The 21,324-nt window shown below is 39.0% G+C and overlaps 1 protein-coding gene across 1 annotated transcript in view; it reads right to left on the reverse strand.

Moving 5' to 3' along the window:
- Nucleotides 1-21,324, reverse strand: part of USP33 (ubiquitin specific peptidase 33) — a 66,973-nt gene that overhangs the window by 26,419 nt on the left and 19,230 nt on the right. Inside the window, exons 2-10 of the mRNA XM_070405413.1 lie at nucleotides 20,288-20,419; nucleotides 20,047-20,100; nucleotides 19,389-19,451; nucleotides 18,155-18,307; nucleotides 15,194-15,296; nucleotides 9,297-9,366; nucleotides 7,134-7,247; nucleotides 3,010-3,088; nucleotides 636-1,053 (exon numbers count right to left, since the gene is read on the reverse strand). Coding sequence (XP_070261514.1) covers nucleotides 636-1,053; nucleotides 3,010-3,088; nucleotides 7,134-7,247; nucleotides 9,297-9,366; nucleotides 15,194-15,296; nucleotides 18,155-18,307; nucleotides 19,389-19,451; nucleotides 20,047-20,100; nucleotides 20,288-20,419 — 1,186 coding nt within the window. The remainder of the gene's footprint in view (nucleotides 1-635; nucleotides 1,054-3,009; nucleotides 3,089-7,133; nucleotides 7,248-9,296; nucleotides 9,367-15,193; nucleotides 15,297-18,154; nucleotides 18,308-19,388; nucleotides 19,452-20,046; nucleotides 20,101-20,287; nucleotides 20,420-21,324) is intronic.

The raw sequence follows: 21,324 nt of genomic DNA on the forward strand, positions 1-21,324 counted from the left end.
CTGATGGTTTAATTTTATGTGCTTTGGAGAACTAAATACCACATTAAGCCAAGATAAGTTAACTACTGAAGAAATAAATGTAAAATACAAAGAGATCTAGCTCAACATCTTTCATTTGACCCTTGGCTCTTTCTCAAAGGAACACTGACTAGTATTAGAATGTATCACACAAGGCTCATTATAGTTAAAGTCCTACACTAACAACACATATAGAAAATATTTCGGAGCTGATGAGATTCCAATAACAGCAACCTAAATGTAACAGTGTGTATGTTTACAAAACTGCAACTGGATTACTTTGCTTTTTCCCAGGATCTTAACAGAATCTGCTTAAAATGACATAAACTTAATACTCACATACATGCATATACTGCTAAATTCTACTACTTAAAAAGTCCAAACATAACTATTTAATTCCCCTTTTCTGCAAGTTAGTATGGTTGAACTATGTCATATACTACACACAAAATATTAAGCTAAAATTATTAATCATCCTATTTCATTCTTACTTTGCTAAATATAAACTGTGAACATTAATATGTAAATAAGTATTTTGATTTTAGTCACATGCCATGCTAATTTTCCCTCAGTGTACCAATGAAACACTACTATTTTCAAATTATTAAAATTGTCACCTGAAGCTCTGCCGTGTATTTGCACTTTAACCGTTTCCTGGTTGTTCAAATCGTCTGTTTCAGACACAGAGTCTTTATCTTTATCTAATTCTCCTTCAGAATTTACTTTATTAATCTTATTACACATCTTCTCTTTTTGCCAATCTTTTGACATTTCTGAATTGTTCTCATCATCCTGAATTAACATTGTTGTCTCATTATTATCTTCAGAAAAGCCTCTAGAGCCACTATCATTTTCAGCTTTATCACTGCCGCTACAAGATTCACAGGACTGAAAATCTACATCTGACTGGCTCTTGTCTTCTTCCATGGTCTCCTCAGTCATTATCGTCTGAGGATCTTCTTCTACTTCCATGACCTGTTCTTTCAGTTCTTCATGAAGCAGATCCATTAAACATCGAAGGAATTCTTGAGCATCCTAATGTAAAAGCAAAATAGATATTACCGCTTCATGAAAAATATGTGTATGCATGTAGAAACTTAAGGAAAAATATACAGAATGTGGTTGTCAACTGTTATCAACTAAATGTGTAGCATTATACTGAGGAAATACAACTTCATAGAACATAAGGCATTGGAGGGATGGGAAGCACCAAATCGTAAAAAGTTATGTAAATGAAACAAAAGTAATTATAAAACTGAAGATGATCTGGTGGTCAGCTTTTAGTAGTGCTGCTATTTTTAAAAAGTGGAGGAGTAAGGTATAAAGAAAACCTGGATTTGCTTCGTGTGACTATTCAGAGAGATGTCCTAAATTCAAATACTTTAACTTAAAATTAAAGCTTTATCCAATTTTGTACTATATCTTAAAGAGAAATCTTTAATCAACCTGAAATGCTTATTAAAAATACAAATTTGTAAGCCCCAAATCATATCTACAAAATCACAGTCTCTGGTGATCCAGGAATTTGCACAAGAAAAACTTAACAGGGAATAGGTATTGTTTTGAAAAAGAAAAATGTTAGGGTCAGGTATGAATACTAGAAGATATTATATAAAACAACAATAATTGAAACTACCATTAGTACTAATACAAAAAAATATAGGTAAATGAAACAGAGTAGGAAGCCCAGAAACAGATCCTATTTTATATATTAATGTAAGCACAAAAAACAAGAGATTTTTTAAATCATATTTTATAAGTCTTAAATTTACAGTTTGGTACCTTGTTAGCTATTTGTAAAAAATAATATTTGGATCATATTGTAATATGAAATAAATAATATGTATTGAAAAATTACATTTTTCGCCGAAACCGGTTTGGCTCAGTGGATAGAGTGTCAGCCTGCGGACTGAAAGGTCCCAGGTTCGATTCCGGTCAAGGGCATGTGCCTGGGTTGCGGGCACATCCCCAGTGGGGGATGTGCAGGAGGCAGCTGATCGATGTTTCTCTTCAATGTTTCTAACTCTCTATCTCTCTCCCTTCCTCTCTGTAAAAAATCAATAAAATATATTTTTTTAAAAAAATTACATTTTTCAAAAATGAAAGCATAAAATATAAAAAGCATAGATGAAAATTTATCTCTGATGTAGAACATTTCAAAGTTAAAAGCACTAGAATTATTGACATTAGTGGCCCAGTGTACGGATTCATGCACATTGAAAGGAAATTAATTAGAAATATTTTAATATCGCTATTTGCCCTTTCTCTATAATAGAAGTGTCAGAGATGAAAATTAGTAAAATGTATATGAAAATAATATATAAATTGATTAAAAACAATAATAATATAACAAAGACATGATATAAAAATAAAAACATGATATAAACAATGACTGATAAATTGATTAAACTTATTCTAATATCTCACTGTATACCACATTAAGAGTAAAAACACATTCATAGTGCTTGACTAATTCCCTTTGTTGTGATGAAGTATTTATAACTTTAACGTCACATGCTCTTTGAACTCGAGAGAAAGCAACATATAACTGACCATGTCTGAAAACAAGCTCAGGTAGGAATATTCCTACTCTGTCTGGTGCCAGCAAGAGCTTTATATGTATCGTGCATGCGTGAGTCAACATTTATTTTTAAATTGCCAGTCGCGTCATATGTATTGGCTGGTCAGTCAGTCAGATGGATGGATGGATGGTCAGTCACTTAGCCTTTTATATATATAGGTTTACCCACCCCAAAACTCAAAATTTCTAGGAATATAGAAAATTAAGATAAGGATAGAAAAATGTAAGAAGAAAATAAGATAAAAGATTATTCTTGTTAAATAAAGACATGAGAGAAAAGTAATAAAAAAATAAATGAACAAATAAATTATATAGGAAGAAATACAAATGACCACATAATAGCATAATACATAATGGCATGTTGCAAATTTATTAAAGATGAATATTATGAAAAAACAATGAAGACATACCTGCTGAGAATACCCCCGAAAAGTTGGATTTACAGTTTTAATTCCTTGAAACAGATTAGTAGGCACAACAGAACCTGGCCTAAGGAACAAAACATTTTTAATGAGAAATTTGTGATGTTTTGTTTATTTAGAATTTAGCAATCAAGAATTGAAGGTATTAAATTGAAAAGTGTTTGTGTTTCAAAAAAATCATTCAAAATTGCCCAGTATTATGTTTCATAGGCTTGTCAGACAGCTCATTACTGATATTTAGGCTATATTTTATTGTTCTCTTCCCTAACGAAATTATCATACTCTATTATATAATGTTTCAAAAATACTGAATTATTTAAAATAAAAATTTATTTACTTAAAATTTCTGGGGTAATTAAGGTAAGTGTACCTAGTATACTATCTAAAAATTTAAAACCGGACATTAAATAACCATGAAAACAAATGAAAAGTAAACCAATATATGAGAGAGAAACATCAATCAGCTGCCAACGCTCTATCCACTGAGCCAAACCGGTTAGGGCAAAGAGACAATCTTGATTCCATTATATGGTCTTGCCTCCTTTGTCAAATATTAATTGACCATATTGGTATGGGTAAATTTCTGGAGTCTCTGTTCTATTCCATTGGTCTATATGCCTGTTCCTGTGCCAGTAATAGACTATTTTGATTACAATAGCTTTATAGTATAGTTTGACATCTGGTATTGTGATTCTTTCAACTTTGTTCTTCTTTCTCAAGATTGCTGACGATATTCATGGTCTTTTTTGGTTCCATGTAAATTTCTGGGATATTGCTTTAAATCTGTGAAATATGCCATTGGTCCTTTAATAGGGATTGCGTTGAATCTGTAGATTCCTCTGGGTAGTAGGGACATTTTAATGATGTTAATTCTTTCTATCCATGTACAGTGGGGCCTTGACTTACGAGTGTCCCGACTAACTAGTTTTTCAAGATACGAGCCATCTCTCAGCCGATTTTTTAAAATTCGGGTTATGAGCCAGCTTCAGATACCCCACCGCTAGTTGGCGCAGCGAACGTCACAGTGAACACCACAACATCAGCCCAGCATCACGTGCCTCACTCATTCACTTTAAGATTTGACATACGAGTAATTTGAGTTACAAGCTCCGTCACGGAACGAATTAAACTCGTAAGTCAAGGCCCCACTGTACATGGTATATGTTTCCACTTGTTTGTATCTTCCTCAATTCCATTTTTCTATTTTTTTCTTTTTTTCAAAAATAAGTCATTATTGTTCAGATTATTACAGTTGTTCATTTTTTCTCCCCATAGCTCCCCTCCACCTCGTTCCCACCCCACCCGATACCTGTACGTCCCCCCACTGTCCTCGTCCATAGGTGTTCAATTTTTGGCCAATCTCTTCCTGCACCCTCCACACCCTCTTCCCCCCGAGAATTGTCAGTCCACTCCCTTTCTATGCCCCTGATTCTATTATATTCACCCATTTATTCTGTTCATTATATTTTTTTCTTCACTTGATTTTTAGATTCACTTGTTGATAGATATGTATTTGTTGTCACTTTGTTGTTCATAATTTTTATCTTTACCTTTTTCTTCTTCCTCTTCTTAAAGAATACCCTTCAGCATTTCATATAATACTGTTTTGGTGGTGATGAACTCCTTTAGCTTGTTCTTATCTGTGAAGCTCTTTATCTGACATTCAATTATAAATGATAGCTTTGCAGGGTAATCTTGGTTGTAGGTCCGTGCTATTCATCACTTTGAATATTTCTTACCACTCCCTTCTGGCCTGCAGAGTTTCTGTTGAGAAATCAGCTGACAGTCGTAAGGGTACTCCCTTGTAGGTAACTGATTGTTTTTCTCTTGCTGCTTTTAAGATTCTCTCTCTGTCTTTTGCCCTTGGCATTTTAATTATGATGTGACTTGGTGTGGTCCTCTTTGGATTCCTTTTGTTTGGGGTTCTCTGTGCTTCCTGGACTTGTAAGTCTATTTCTTTCACCAGGTAGGGGAAGTTTTCTGTCATTATTTCTTCAAATAGGTTTTCAATATCTTGCTCTCTCTCCTCTTCTGGCACCCCCATAATTCAGATGTTGGTATGCTTGAAGTTGTCCCAGAGGCTCCTTACACTATCTTCGTATTTTTGGATTCTTTTTTCATTTTACTTTTCTGGTTGGGTGATTTTTGCTTCTTCATATTTCAAATCTTTGACTTGATTCTTGGGACCCTCTAGTTTGCTGTTGGATCTCTGTATATTATTCTTTACTTCAGTCAGTGTATGCTTAATTTCTAATTGGTCCTTTTTCATATCCTTGAGGGTCTCACTAAATTTCTCGGAGGTTTCTAGAAGATTCTTGAGTAACCTTATAACTGTGGTTTTGAACTCTATATCCAGTAGTTTGCTTTCCTCCATTTCTTTCATTTGTGACATGTTTCTTTGTCTCCACATTTTGGCTGCTTCCCTGTGTTGATAGAGTGGCTTTGTGTGCTAGGTGTCCTATAGGGCCCAGTGGCTCGGCCTCCCCAGTCACCTGAGGTGGACGCTCTTGGTGCACCCCTTTGTGGGCTGTGTGCACAGTCTTGTTGTAGTTAAGCCTTGATTGCTGTTGGTATCACTGGGAGGAATTGACCTCCAGAACAACTGGCTGTGAGAACCAGTTGTGTCTACAATGGGAGAACTGCAGTGCTGGAAACACCCTTATGGGGCAGGATTTGCTTCAGTGGGGCTTTGGTACTCACTGAGTCTGCCCCGAGTGTGTCTCTTATGGATCTGAAGAGTTGTAATCTGGTGTGGTCTCACTTTAACCACTGGGTACACTGGCTCTTGGATCTCCAAGGAGGTACAAAGTCAGCCACTGCCTGAGACCACCCAGCAGGAGCTACAGAAAGATCTGCAGATTCCTCCTCTTTGTGTGGGGTTTGGAGGTGCCCAGATGAGGTGCAGCTGTGAAGCAATGCTGGCTGCTGATGAGCCTTAGGCCTTCTTTTGGAAGCTCTGGGGTTCTTTGACTCAGCTTCAGTTTGTTAGGTTAGGTTGCAAAATGCCAGGCCATTCATATGCAAAAGCTTCTGCGCATAGCTTGGGTGGGGTTGTAAATTGGGTGGGGCGTGGTCTCAGGGAATCACAGGGCAGTGTAAACAGCAATGGTTGCCTGTCAGCCCTGCCCCATAGGTCTCTGGGTCTCTGTATCCCATGGCCCCATGCAGGAACAATGAACGCTGCAAGCACCTCTGAGAGTAAGCCACCCTTGTGTTCCAGCCTTATGCCAGACAGTCCAGTTTCTCCCCATATGAGTCTGGGTCTCCAGAGTCTCGCAAGAAACTGTATTTCAGAGCAGTCAGAAGCTTGTATCTCCCTCCTGATTGAAAAAGACCACAGCATACCCAGTTGCCAGCCCGTTTCGCACACCTCCATACCTCCACTCTTCTGCACCTCTGCACCTCCTACCAGTCTAAATGCGCTTTTCTCTTTCCCTCTAGTTGTCGGACTTCCACTCAGCCAGCCTTCCCGTGGTTCTGGATGATATCCATTTTGTCTTTTAGTTGTAGTTTTGATGTGGTTTTGGGAGGCAGCAAGTATAGGCGTTTACCTATGCTGCATCTTGGTTCTCTCCCTCAATTTCATTTCTCAACGTCCTATAGTTTTTTGAGTACAGGTCTTTTTCCTCCTTGGTCAAGTTTATTCCTAAGTATCTTATTTTTTTGTTGTTGCAATGGTAAATGGGATTGTTTTTTCAGTTTCTCTTTCTGAGAGTTCATTATTGGTGTATAAAAATGCCATCATTGATTGATTCTTGCATGTGCCCTGACCGGAAATTGAATCTGCAACCTTGGCATATTGGGATCATGCTCTAACCAACAGAGCATGATATTCATTTAAAACAATAAAGAGCCCTACCTGGTATGGCTCAGTGGATAGAGCGTCGGCCTGCAAACTGAAGGATCTTGGTCAAGGGCACATGCCCAATTGCAGGTTTAATCCCCAGTAGGGGGCATGCAGGAGGCAGCCAATCAATGATTCTCTCTCATCATTGATGTTTCTATCTCTCTCTCCCTCACGCTTCCTCTCTGAAATCAATAAAAATATATTTAAAAAATAATATTTTTTAAAAATAAAAACAATAAAGAAAAGAAATATATTAATTACATACCTGCTTTTATGCCACAGTTCCGTCATCAGTTTGAGATAACTTTTACAAATGGCTGGTTTCTTATCTGTTCGAACTAGTCCTCCACAATCAAGAAAAAACTGTGTCAAAGGTGGGCTGATTTAAAGAAAATGAAATATATGTTAGAGGATAATCAAGCTTAATACTGATCACTTTCTCGCCAGTCAATTAACTGACAGTACACAAAGCCCTCTATCTATTATTTCCTTGTTCTCTTTTATAGCTTCACATTCATTTCTTCATATTCTTGCTCAAACCAGATTTGATTCCACCATATCAGAGTCTTCAAAGCTGTCAGATCCAGTTAATACCTTTCACTTTCCTTTCAGTAGCATGTTACAGGTGACTTACCCACCTTATTCTTGAGCAACCCTTCTCTTGACCAACGTAATGTACCTTTCTTCTTTACCTCTCTGACAGTTCTTTTTCCTCTTTATTGTTCTTTCTGCTCTTACTAGATACCTAAATGTCAGGGTTCCTCAGGACTTGATCCTATAACTTTTTCTCTCTTCCCTACATACACTTTCCCTGGGTAATCTTAAATTATCACACATATGCAATGACAGTCAAATTTATAAAAATGAAACATCTAAACTCCAGAGTTACAACAAATACCCAAAGATATGGCTGTCTTGGGCATCCCAAATTTAACATGCTCAAAATTTAACTTTTAAGTTAATTAGTTTCTTCTAAGTTTCTACAGCCCAGTAAGTGGTACTGCATCCAATGGCTCAAGTTACCAATTTATAAGGCAATGAACTTGATTAATTTGAGGGAACCTCCAAAAATCTATTCACTTACAGTAAACTGTCCGGGCAAAGGACCAAATCCTGGCCTGCAATAAATGAGCTACCATAAAAAGATATTCCAGCCCTAGCCGGTTTGGCTCAGTGGATAGAGGATCAGCCTGCGGACCAAAGGGTCCCGGGTTCAATTCCGGTCAAGGGCATGTACCTTGGTTGCAGGCTCCTCCCTGGACCGGAGCCCTAGTCAGGGCTCCTGCAGGAGGCAACCAATTGATGTGTTTCTCTCATCGATGTTTCTCTCTGTCTCTCCTTCTCTCTTCCATTCTCTCTAAAAATCAATGGAAAAATATCCTTGGGTGAGGATTAACAAAAACAAACAAACAAGAAATAAATAAATAAAATGTTTAAATGTTAAAAAAAAAAAGTTATTCCATGTAAGTGGAACCAAAAGAAAACCTGGGTAACTATACTTATATTAGACAAAGTAGATTTTATCTCAAAAACTGTAACCAGAAATAAAGAAGGTCGTTCTGTAATGATAAAGGTGTCAATCGCCGTAACCGGTTTGGCTCAGTGGATAGAGCGTCGGCCTGCGGACTGAAGGGTCCCAGGTTCGATTCCGGTCAGGGGCATGTACCTTGGTTGCGGGCACATCCCCATTGCAGGGTGTGCAGGAGGCGGCTGGTCGATGTTTCTCTCTCATCGATGTTTCTGACTCTCTATATCCCTCTCCCTTCCTCTCTGTAAAAAATCAATAAAATATATTAAAAAAAAAAAAAAAAGGTGTCAATTCATCAAGAGGGTATCATTTGTAAATATGTATGTACCCAATATAGGAGCATCTAAATATATAAAGCAAATAGTAACAGATCTGAAGGAAGAAATAGACAACAGCAGAATAATAATAGAGGACTTCAATACTCCCATTTTCAACAACGGACAGGTCATCCAGTAAGAAAAATCAACAAGGAAACATTGGACGTAATCTACACATAACACCAGATGGCCCTAACAGACACATACAGGACATTCCATCCAACCCAGTTTCTTGCTTACTCTATCTTGACAGTTACCAACAAAAAAAAGAAAATAACTTTTTAGGACTATTAAGATATTTCATTTTATTTAATTCATGTAACTTTCTAAATGGGGCATTTCAGAAAATGGGAGAAAAATAAACTATGTTTTGAGGGGAGCAAGAAAAGAAGTACAGGCAGGGATTTATACAATTCTGTTGGCTAGGGGAAATCAATAGAATTGTTAACTCTTTCCCATATTACTATTAATGTGTATCTATTTTTAACCCCCCCTTTTTTTCATACTACAGAAGCATGGTTTTCTGCTCAGATTAACTTTAAAAAGCTATACAAACAACAAAAAAATCAATTTCTCTACTTACCAATTAGAAAGAGCCTGCAAAGCTGCATTCATATAACAAGTATTGCCAATATTTTTCAAACCTGTAAGACCTAGTAAGACAAAGTATAAGCTATGTATCATTCAATGACGCAATGACTCGATAATTTTATGTGTTTACTGAATATGTAACTATGTATGATAGTTATTATGGATCCCAAACTACATTGAGAAAATACAAAATACATTATGGAAATACAAACTAACAGTCTGAACAACTCAGAGAGATCAGACTTATACCAAAGTGTTAATTTTCAGATAGTTATTTAAATATACACTTACGTAAAGGATTAAAATTCCCTTATATCAATTACAAAACAAAATTTTTTGCTAATTATATATAGTTTAGACTAAAACCTGTGGGCTTTGGTAAAGTGATGCCAGAGAAATCAAGCATCACTTGAAGTTGTCAGTTTGCTTTTTGCAAATACAATTTTAATAGGCCAAATTTCAAAATATTTTTATTTTTTAATTTTATCTTTATTGTTGAAAGTAATACAGATGTCCCTTTTCTCCCACTGACCCTCTCCACACTGTTCCCACACTTTCCGCAGGCCTTCAACCCCTATTGTCTGTGTCCATGGGAGTTATGCATATATGCATATAAATTCTTTGATTAATCTCTTCCCACCCCACCCTCTTTTCCTTCCCTCTGAAATATATCAGATTGTTAAATGCTTCAATATCTCTGGTTCTATTTTGTTTGTAAGTTAATTTTGTTCAGTAGATTCCACATATAGGTAAGATCATGTAATACTTGTCTTTCTCTGTCTGGCTTATTTCACTTAGCATAATACTCTCCAGGTCCCTACATGCTGTCTGAAAATGTAATAATTTTTTTTACACCTGCATAGTATTCCACTGTGTGCAGTAAACCAGATTCGGGGCCGACAGTGCCCCAGCAACAACATAACCCACAGTCGAAGGTGGAATTGCGCAGCCCCATGAGGAATCGGGCTTCCTCCTCTTTGGTTTCGAGGTGCGTCACCCAAGAACTGCCACTGCCAAGTCACTGCAGTTCATTAGCTCCTGCATTGAGAGTCTGCCCCCGGTGGTCAGTGCACATTATAGCGACCAGTTGGACAGTAGGAAGGATACTTAGCATATTAGCCTTTTATATATATACTAGAAGCCCGGTGCACAAAAATTTGTGCACTCGGGGGGGTCACTCAGCCTGGCCTGTGCCCTCTTGCAGTCTGGGACCCCTCGGGAGATAACGACCTGCTGGCTTAGGCCTGCTTCCGGGTGGCAGAGGGCACGCCCAATCCCTAGGTGCAGCCCCTGGTCGGGCTCAGAGCAGGGCCGATTGGGGAGTTGGGGCGCCGCCCCCTGTCATGCACAGAGCAGGGCGGATTGGGAGGTTGCGATGCCACCCTCAGTCACGCTCAGGGTAGGGCCGATTGGGAGGTTGGGGCACCGCCCCCTGTCACACTCAAGGCAGGGTCGATGGGGAGGTTGCGGCGCCACCCCGTCACGCACAGAGCAGGGTCGATCAGGGGGTTGGGGAGCTCCCCCCTGTCACGCACAGAGCAGGGTCGATCAGGGGGTTGGGGAGCTCCCCCCTGTCACGCACAGAGCAGGGCCGATCAGGGGGTTGGGGAGCTCCCCCCTGTTACGCACAGAGTAGGGCCGATAGGGGAGTTGGGGCACCGCCCCCTGTCACACACAGAGCAGGGCCGATCAGGGGGTTGGGGCACCGCCACTGTCACACTCAGGGCAGGGCCGATGGGGAGGTTATGGCTCTACCCTGTCACACACAGAGCAGGGCCCGTGGGGGGTGGTGGTTGGGGCGCCGCACCCTGTCACACAGAGCCGCAGAGCGATCAGGGGGGTGGGGAGCTCCCCCCTATCAGGCACAGAGCAGGGCGATCAGGGGGTTTGGGCGCTACCCCGTCACGCTGATCCCGGTGCCAGGAGGCCTCACGGCTCCGCTGATCCTAGTGCTGGGAGGCATATTACCCTTTTACTGTATAGGATAGAGGCCTGGTGCATGGGTAGGGGCCGGCTGGTTTGCCCTGAAGGGTGTCCTGGATCAGGGTGGGGGTCCCCACTGGGGTGCCTGGCCAGCCTGGATGAGGGGATGATGGCTGTTTGCAGCTGGTCACACACTCTCCAGGGTGGGGGTCCCCACTGGGGTGCCTGGCCAGTCTGGGTGAGGGGCTGAGGGCTGTTTTCAGGCTGGTGGGTGACTGAAGCTCCCAACTCCTCCTTTTTTTCTTTTTTGTTTTTTATTCTGGGCCAAGGCCTCTGCTGCTGAAAGCAGGTATCTGGTTTGTTTCGGTTCTATAATCGAAACACTCTGAGATCCCGGCCGGCTGAAAGCTGGTTTCTGGGGTTTTGTTTAGCTTCTATATTTGTTACAATGTTTCAAAGTGCCAGCTCAGAGGCCGGCAAGGCAGGTGGGGAACGTTGGAGTCCTCCTTCACTGAAGCAAGCAAGCCTCCTGTTAGCTTCCAGCTGCCTGGCTGCTGGCTGCCATCTTGGCTGGCAGTTAATCTGCATATCACCCTGATTAGCCAATGGGAAGGGTAGCAGTCGTATGCTAATTACCATGTTTTTCTTTTATTAGATAGGATAGATGCTCAAAGTCACTAATCATGCGAGAGATGCAAATCAAAATGACAATGAGGCACCATCTTACACCTGTCAGAATGGTTATCATCAACAAATCAACAAATGACAAGTGCTGGCGAGGATGTGGAGAAAAGGGTACCCCTGTGCACTGCTGGTAGGAATACAGACTGGTGCAGCCACCGTGGTGTTTCCTCAAAAAATTAAAAATGAAATTTCCATTTGACCCAGTAATCCCACTTCTAGGAATATATCCCAAGAAATCAGAAATACCAATCAGAAAGGATATATGCACCCCTATATTCATAGCAGCACAATAGCTAAGATTTCAAAACAGCCTAAGTGTCCATCAGCAGATGAATGGATTAAAAAACTGTGGTATATCTACACAATGGAATACTATGCTGCCATAAAAAAGAAAGAACTCTAACCATTCACAACAGCATGGATGGATCTGGAGAGCATTACACTAACTGAAATAAGCCAGTTGAAGAAAGATAAGTATCACATGATCTCACTCATCCTATCTAATAAAAGATTAGTATGTAAATTAACTGTCACTCTGCAACAAAGATGGTGGGGCCCATAGTGGCCGGGGTGGGATGCTGGCAGCGCTGCCCTGGCAATGCGAGCCCAGCGCCTACACCCCGGACGCGCGGAGGGAGGGGAGGGGCCTCAGGCCAGAGGGACCTCAGCATGTTTCTGAGCGTGCTGAGCCCGCCACCCAGGCACCCAACACTGCTCCCACTCCCCGAAGCCAACCTCCAGAGCCTCACGTCAGACTCCTACAGCCAATGCAGGCAAAGGCACGCCCCTAGCTGTCTCCCCCTACCCCGCCCCAACTCCCCACACCTAGCTGAGAGGCTCTGGGGAGTCCGCTGCAGATCTCCCAGCCAGCGCCTCCTGGGCGCCTGCCAGTCCCTGTAAGTGCACCCCTTTCTGCACCAGCCAGTTCCAGCGTCCCGTTTCCCCAAGCTCCCTACGGCGTCTGGCTCTCACCCACATCCCTGCTGGCTCCTGAGACCCCCACTCTCTCCTGCACTCCGCTCCTTTCTGCGCTTCTTTTGCCTCCTGAATTTAGCTCCCTCCTGCGCCCCCGCTCCCCTGGCTCCCCGTCTACCTCCAGTGCCCAGATTTCCAGCCTGGCGAGCCCGCGCTGCCTTTCGCAGAGAGGGAACCTTGACATCCTCTAAGCACCCGAGAGCTTGGGACAGCCTGTCCAGAGGGTTGGAGGAGTTTAGCTGAGAGATTGTTCCTCAGGTCGGGCAGCCTAGCGGAGTGAGTGTAAAACCCTTTCCCCTTCTAGCGGGGACCCAGTCAGCCTGCGCCCTGCCAGCTCCGGGGATTGAAAGAGGGTGTTCGTGGTTAAAGGAAACTTTCCAGCAGAGCGCCTGGCTAAAGCAAACCACGCATCTGTCAGGAATGCTCTCTGGGCGCTGTCTTTCCAGGAGCTTGCGTTCCACTACGGGAGATGCAGCCAGGAAGCAATGATTAGTGCATCTGACAGCTAACGCTGAGGACCAGTAGGAAAAACACACACTCCTCAGTCCTAGCTAGCGAATCTGAGTATGATGCAACCATGTGTGCCTGTACGACAAAGAGAGAGGCTTAAGGAAACATAAACATTTAAGAGTAGAGTAAATGACACTGCCACCAAGAAAGAGCACACTTAATTACACTTTGGACTTTTCACAGTCAGTAAGGACACCTGTATTTTGTGCTTTATGATTCACATGATCTGATCATTTGAGTTGGGCCAATACAAACAAAAAGGCACTGTTGGTTTTGGTAATGAACTGAGATTTCAGATTTCTTGGTTGTTTTCTCCTTTGCCCAAGTTCCCAAATTCTCAAAACTCTAGGATTAGTTTTGGGAGGGATGAGAGAAGAAAATATGTAAATACTCAGGAGGATTAAAATCACATAGCAGTTGAGATGATAGCCATGGTTTTTGAGCTGGCAAATGAATCGGTTTGAAATTCGTGAACCTGGCCTCTGGCTAGGCCGGGCGCAGAACACTTGTGTCGTTGCAGGCCGGACTGAGGGAGCCCCCTCCCATGCACGAATTTCGTGCACCGGGCCTCTAGTTTGTGGAATATAATGAACAACATAAACTGATGAACAAAAGCAGATTCAGAGACAGAGAAGCATCAAACAGACCATCCAACCTCAAAGGAAAGATGGGGGGTTGGGGGGGTGGTTAAGGGGTATCCACCAAAGGGCTGTATGCATGCATATAAGCATAACTCTTGGACACAGATAGTAGGGAGGTGAGGGCATGTGCTGGAGGGTGTCAACGGCCAGGGAGAGGTCAATGGGGGAAAAAGGAGACATATGTAATATTTTAAGCAATAAAAAATTTAAATAATAAAATACAAAAAAAAAGAAAGAAAATAATGATAATTTTACTTCCTCCTTTTCAATTTGGATGCCTTTTATTTTTTCTTCTTGCCTGACTGCTGTGGCTAAGACTTTCAGTACTATGTTGAGTAAGAGTAGACATCCCTATCATGTTCCTGTTCTTAGGGGAAATGCTTTTAGTTTTTGCCCACTGAGTATGATGTTAGCTGTAGATTTATGACAGAGGGTTTTTATTATGTTGAGGAATGATCCCTCTATTCCCACTTTGCTGAGAGTTTTTATCAAAAATGGATATTGGGCCCAGCCTGTATAACTCAGTGGTTAAAGCGTGAATCCATGTCACAGTTCAATTCGGTTAGGGCACATGCCGAGGTTTCAGGCTTTATCTCCAGTAGGGGGCTTGCAGGAGGCAGCTGATCGATGTTTCTCTCTCATCAATGTTTCTATCTCTCCCTTCCTCTCTTTCTAAAATCAATAAAAATAATTTTTAAAAACTGTTGGATTTTCCTGAAAGTTTTTTCTGCATCTATTGATATGATCATGTGGTTTTTTGTCTTTCAATTTGTTTATGTGATGTATCGCATTTTTATTTTTTGTTATTATCATCTGCAGAGTTCTTGTCACAACTGTATAATGTGAAATTTTGAAGTTTTCACGGATTCGTGCACCTGTGGAGTCCCTTGGCCTGGCCTGCACCCTCTCACAACCTGGGAACCCACGGGTGCATGATCGGGGCCGGGAAAGGCTCCAGGGCGTGTCTGGCCCATCTCTCCCAGTCCCAATCAGCCAGACCCCAGCAGCAAGTTAACCTACCAGTCAGAGCATCTGCCCCCTGGTGGCCAGTCTGTGTCATAGCTACTGGTCGAATGGTTGACCAGTTGCTTAGGCTTTTAAATATGTAGATGGGCAATACCATACAAAGGAGGGTTACACAGAAGAATTATTTTACCTCTTGCCTTAAGTTCATCTTCTTCTTCCACTTCTATGTCCAGATCATCAAACACAGCAACCAGAGGAGTTTTTAATGTCGTGTTACTGGGTATTTTAAAATCCTTGATAACAGAACAGATAGTGGACTTAAATCCTTAGGTTAAAATTTTTTAGATTTTATCTCATATATACCACTACAGTCTAAAATTTAGGAAATGTTATTTTTAAGTAAGAATTCACATTATTGCCCTAGCTGGTTTGGCTCAGTGGATAGAGCATCAGCCTGTTAACTGAAAGGTCCCAGGTTCGATTCCGGTCAAGGGCACATGCCCGGGTTGTGGGCTCGATCCCCAGTGGGGGACTTGCAGGAAGCAGCCGATCCATGATTCTCTCTCATCATGGATGTTTCTATCTCTCTCTCCCTCTTCCTTCCTCTCTGAAATCAATAAAAATAGATTATATTAAAAAGTATCATTTAAAAAAATTCACATTATCAACTAGAACAAAATTTACGTTTATATTTTGAAAGTAATAAGGATCTCTATCTAGAATAGCATGTCACTCTACCTTTATTAACATATGTACTTGAATAACAAAATCACCTGTGACTTTTCTGAACTTGAACACAATTCACTCCAATTCAGTAAGGCCACATTACAGTTTAAAAGACCTAAGTGCACATATCCTACATTGTCTTTTCAGATTTTTCATGTTTTTTACAAGAAGCTTTTCCATCATAACAGCCTAACTTATCTCTAGACTTCTACAATCTTTCCTGATAATTATTATACTTATTTATCCTTTTCTGCATATGAAATAATTCATTTGTTTTAAATAGAAATAAAATACTCCAATACTAATTCCCAAGAATTGGCTTAACTCAGAGGTTGCATTTGGTGACCTGTAATGTCAAATGCTGGCCCACACTATTTAACAACAACAACAAAAAAGCAAAATTTGAGCTAATATTTTAAAAATTGGGAGAGCTCACATAAAAATCTGATTTGGCAAGTTCTCTTATAATAACAGAATATCAAAGTATATTCAGTTGCAGAAGGAGACTGAATAGTAGCATGCACTCAGCATGTGCTCTGGTTCTCCAATGTATAGCTTTATTCCATCTCTATGATGCATGCATATTTCCTTACACTGACCCACTTTATCTTTCTGGCATCTGTAGGTACTGAACATTTGAGTAGGCCCCATATTCTCATTTTGTTATATTTAAATACAGAGAAATGCAGTCTTTAAATAAACCATTCAACATTTTACCGCCTAGAAAAAATTTCTATTTGAAAAATCTTAATGATATTTCAATGGTTTCCAATACTGTTATTTTATAACTAATGCTCTATTCACACAGCCTTTAAATTTTATACCTCTAAAAAATTTGTACAAATAACTTTTTTCCCCTTCTAGTAATTTTTTCAATAATGAATCATCAGTAAGTTGCATGAAATTAAAGTAATGTCTTTTATGTACTCTACATATAACTCATCAGAGAATTATTTATAAGTCATCAGAAAAGTATCAGTACATTTATTCAACCAGATTCAACATTCACTAAGAGTATGTAATCTCTTCTAGCAGAAATGGCAACTGATAGCTGTTTTAACTTACTTTTCTTTAGTCAGTGATGATCATTTTCTCAATGTGTTTATTTGTACTTCTTTGTGAACTATCTGCACTTATTCTTTCAGGCACCTTTTGAGTACTGCCCTTGTAAAAACTGTTAGCAGTTCCTTATGTGATTAAACTTTTAGTTGTCAAACTTTTGTTAAAAACATAAGAGTGTTCAAGAAAATTTATTCTCCAACTACCAGAACACTTCAGAGAAGGCAAAACCACATTTCTGAGTGATAAATAGGTATCAATGGGAGAAATAGTAATAGTGGTGACTTATTAATGAGAGCCATTCAAAACTATGAATCTAGAAATGCAACAAGTATACCTTGTCCAAAACCTAATCATCTTAATTTATAAGTGTGAGGCAAGCAAATTTATTGTCATACATGTCTACAATCAGAATGTGATACAAAGATACAACAAAAAAAATCTAAAAGAGTTGGTATCAAGGACAAGTATAGAAATCTAAGAGAGTTGGTATCAAGGACAATAACACATGTGTGGAAAAAACTCACTAATGTGTTAATTAAACCATATAGAGCAAATGATGACTAGAGCAGCCGTGGGCAAACTACGGCCCGCGGGCCAGATCCAGCCCGTTTGAAATGAATAAAACTAAAAAAAAAAAAGACCGTACCCTTTTATGTAATGATGTTTACTTTGAATTTATATTAGTTCACACAAACACTCCATCCATGCTTTTGTTCCGGCCCTCCGGTCCAGTTTAAGAACCCATTGTGGCCCTCGAGTCAAAAAGTTTGCCCACCCCTGGACTAGAGTAAGTTAGAAGCCAACTATTTTAATTTTCCATTTCCCTTTTCCTATATTTTTATGACTAGAAAATTCTCAAAATTAAGTGGTCAATCTTTGCAAGTCTATATATATTTTGTAACCAAAGATTGATGCTAAGCTTTAATATATTCTATCTGGTTTTCAATTAATTGTAAATGTTGAGAGTAATACAAATGGGGATGAAAAGGGGAAGTAAATGAGGAAAAGGGAACTGAATTAATATTTGTTATTCCCTATCAAAGAAGGCCTACCACCTCTCCAAGAATCAGACTTGCTAGAAAAAGATAACCCTATTTAAACCAGATTTTTGGTTATTTTAAGTTTTTAAAACACATCGGTTGCTTTCCATCTCCAGAGAGATAGGCTTCAGTCTCACCCTAACCAGGCATTCTACAAAAGAACAAAGGCCAGCCTCAGTATTTGAACTGAGAAAAAGTGTCACATTGCAGATATTTTTCACAGTACAGGTTTGTTGGGGTTCTTTTAAATTTCAACTACATGACAAATTCTGAAATTATCTGAAAATATTTGATATTATAATTAAATGGATTTAGATTATTACCTGGACATTGTTTTCTTGTGTTTGGTGAACCGGTCTTATGTGAGACAATGAAGGCTGAGTTCCTAATTTCCTATCCAAAAATACTTCTTTGCTGCAAGCATAACACCATACTCGAAGAGTGGTAAGGTTCACAGTTAAATAATGCTTTGTTTCCTGTATAATTTCACGGGGACAAAGAAGAGGAACCAGAATTAGGTATAGTTGAAAACATTTCAAAAAAGCATAGAAGATAAGCTGCTGGACTTTGATCAGTAACAACATACTCCAAAGAGAAGAGTTAAAGGCAAACACCAAAAAGCATTCTTTCGATAAACTGCTGAAGTATTCTGAATAGTAATATTATTATAGTAATAATATTATAGTAATAATATCTAAGTCTACTCTAGAAGTTATTCTATTGTCATTTTTCAGCACCATTCATTATAAAATCACTACACATTATAAAAATAAAATACTGAGTATAAGACTCTGCTTTGCAGTTAGCATGTAAGCATAATACAAGAAAATAATTGACAATAACACAGTATTTATTCTACGAGATCAGAATGGCAAAAGAATAAACATGACATTAGTTAAAGCACAAAACAGCTCAAGTAATAGTGAATATATGAACTTAGTCTTCCTCAACTGGGTTTCTGTAAGAGAATTATGCCCTATAGAAAATGATTTGAGCAACTATTTTCTCATTTCTACCAAGATTGGTACACAACACTAACACTCTAGATCAGTGGTTCTCAACCTTCCTAATGCTGCGACCCTTTAATACAGTTCCTCATCTTGTGGTGACCCCCAATTTCATTGTTACACATTGAACATAATTAAAGCATAGTGATTAATCACAAAAACAGTATGTAATTATATATGTGTTTTCCGATGGTCTTAGGCGACCCCTGTGAAAGAAAGGGTCGTTTGACCCCCAAAGGGGTCGCGACCCACAGGTTGAGAACTGCTGCTCTAGATGCACAGAAGAAAAGTAAATTAATTAAGTACAATGATGTCTGAGGGTCTCGGGGTATTAGGGCTTAATTGACTGAGTTGAGGAACCCTAGTTAAGAACAGCTGATGCAGTAGAGATATCAATGTGAAAAAAGACGGTTCATTCTCAAGAAACTTACAGTTTAGAATGGGAGCAAATTTTCAAATTATAACTTCAATAAATAATGTTATATTTGCTTTCCCTCTCCTTCAGGTTTTCTTTAAAAATGCCTCGCATTAAAATTTTCTATATACATACCTGAGAATGTATGGTGCTGTGATCTACTTGTGATTCACCACAGCCAACATATGAACATCTATTCTATAAATAATTATACAAAAAGGAAAATAAAGTATTTTAGAATAAGTGTCACATTACAATAACAGCATTGCAATTACATTTACAATTAAATTTTGATCATTTTTATCATGTTTTTTAACTTAATCAACTGACTTTCCATAGTTATTAAAACCAGAATATTTCTAAGCTCAAAGTTGTCACCCCTAATAAAAAACAAGCATAAAATATTTTAGTAATTTACTAAAACTCTGTGAAAAAGGTGTAAATTAAAACCCAAAGTCTGAAGTTTAATTTTTGTCAACAATAATTTCATTTGCTCTGGCCAGGGGCTCAGTTGGTTGGAGCATTGTCCTGTGCACCAAAGAGTTGCAGGTTCCATCCCCAGTCATATGGGAGGCAACTGATCAAAGTATGTATGTATAATTCTTTCATTTATTCATTTCTTTTCCCCTCCCTCTAAAATCAATAAAAACATACCCTCAGATGGGGGGGGGGGCTGGATTAAAAAAATATGTTCATTTATGAAATATTTTAAGTGTCAAAAATACCTTCTAGTTATCCTTATCCAGATATAAAATTTTATAGTATCAAACATTGAGAAGAAACATATATATACCTCCAGGCACGCCCAAAGATTTGGTCCTCTGACTTTACAATCCTGACAAGTACTCTATGAAACAAAAATCACATGGACAACATTATCATTAACATAGACAAACACATATAATTCACTAAAAATATCTTATGTAAAAAATCTGGACTCCTAAACACAAGAGTATTATAGTAACTTACAAAAAACACATTAAGGAGAAAGTGAATATGATTTTTTAAGGAAGGGAAAAAAATAATTTTCTTACATGAGATTTTTGTATTAACTCTTCTTTCGTTATTTCACCAACTGAGTCCAAATGTGAACAATGATTTCGAAAACCTGGCATTTTGTTATAAATTTTCTCCTGTTTCCCGGGGCTTTCCAAATGAGGTAATACCTATGGAAAAAATAACCAAAAGTTAATTTTAAAATGCTAAGATATTAAAATAAAAGATAAAATAAGAAACGCACAAGAGTATATTTTCAAATATACCTGGATTACTTTCATAAAGTTAATTTAAACACTGAAAATGTCTCTACTAAATATTTTATTAAAATTGATATTCATGGATTCATGTTGTTTGTTTCTCCGTTACTTTTACAGCTTTTTCCCCTTTCTCCCTCTCATTTTACTTTTTACAAATAAATGAAAGGGAAATTTTCAAGTTATTCAATTTAATATTTTTATCCTTTAAAAAAAATGAACACTTATACTGAAATAGAAACTGAAAAGAAAGAAAATTCAAATGGAGATCTTTATTTTCAAACTAGCAGTAGCCCCTTCTGAAAATATATTAGTAAATGAAATTGTCTAATATCCTAGCAATCTACGAGGATAGTCACTTTATATCAAAGTTTCTCAACCTTAGCACCATTGACACTTTGGACCAGACAATTATTTGTTGTGGGTGCTGTCCTGATGTTTAGCAAGATTTCTGCCAGAACACTCTCACCACCACTCTAAACTTTGATAACCAGTATCACTACACAGTGTAAAATTATGTCCTGTAGGAGGCAAAATCGCCCCAAGTTAGAACCACATTATAATATGACCCTTTCAACAACTGTGAGTGAGGTAGGTACCATTATCTTCATTTGCATCTAAGGCAAAAGAGGCAAACCTGACTGAGTTCACCCTGTTAACACTTAGTGAAGCTAGGACTTGAGTTCACCTGTATATCTTATGGGTAAAAGCAAGGACTCTGAAGTCAAACCTGAGAATAACAGTAAGAGCAGAATGGCATACCTAACTTATGGGGTTACTGTAAGGATTTAATGAGGTAGTATATGTCATGTGTGAGT

Source organism: Myotis yumanensis, unplaced genomic scaffold (assembly GCF_028538775.1).
Source record: "Myotis yumanensis isolate MYYU_CA2020_CCGP unplaced genomic scaffold, mMyoYum1.0.hap1 SCAF_2, whole genome shotgun sequence".
Lineage (NCBI taxonomy): Eukaryota > Metazoa > Chordata > Mammalia > Chiroptera > Vespertilionidae > Myotis > Myotis yumanensis.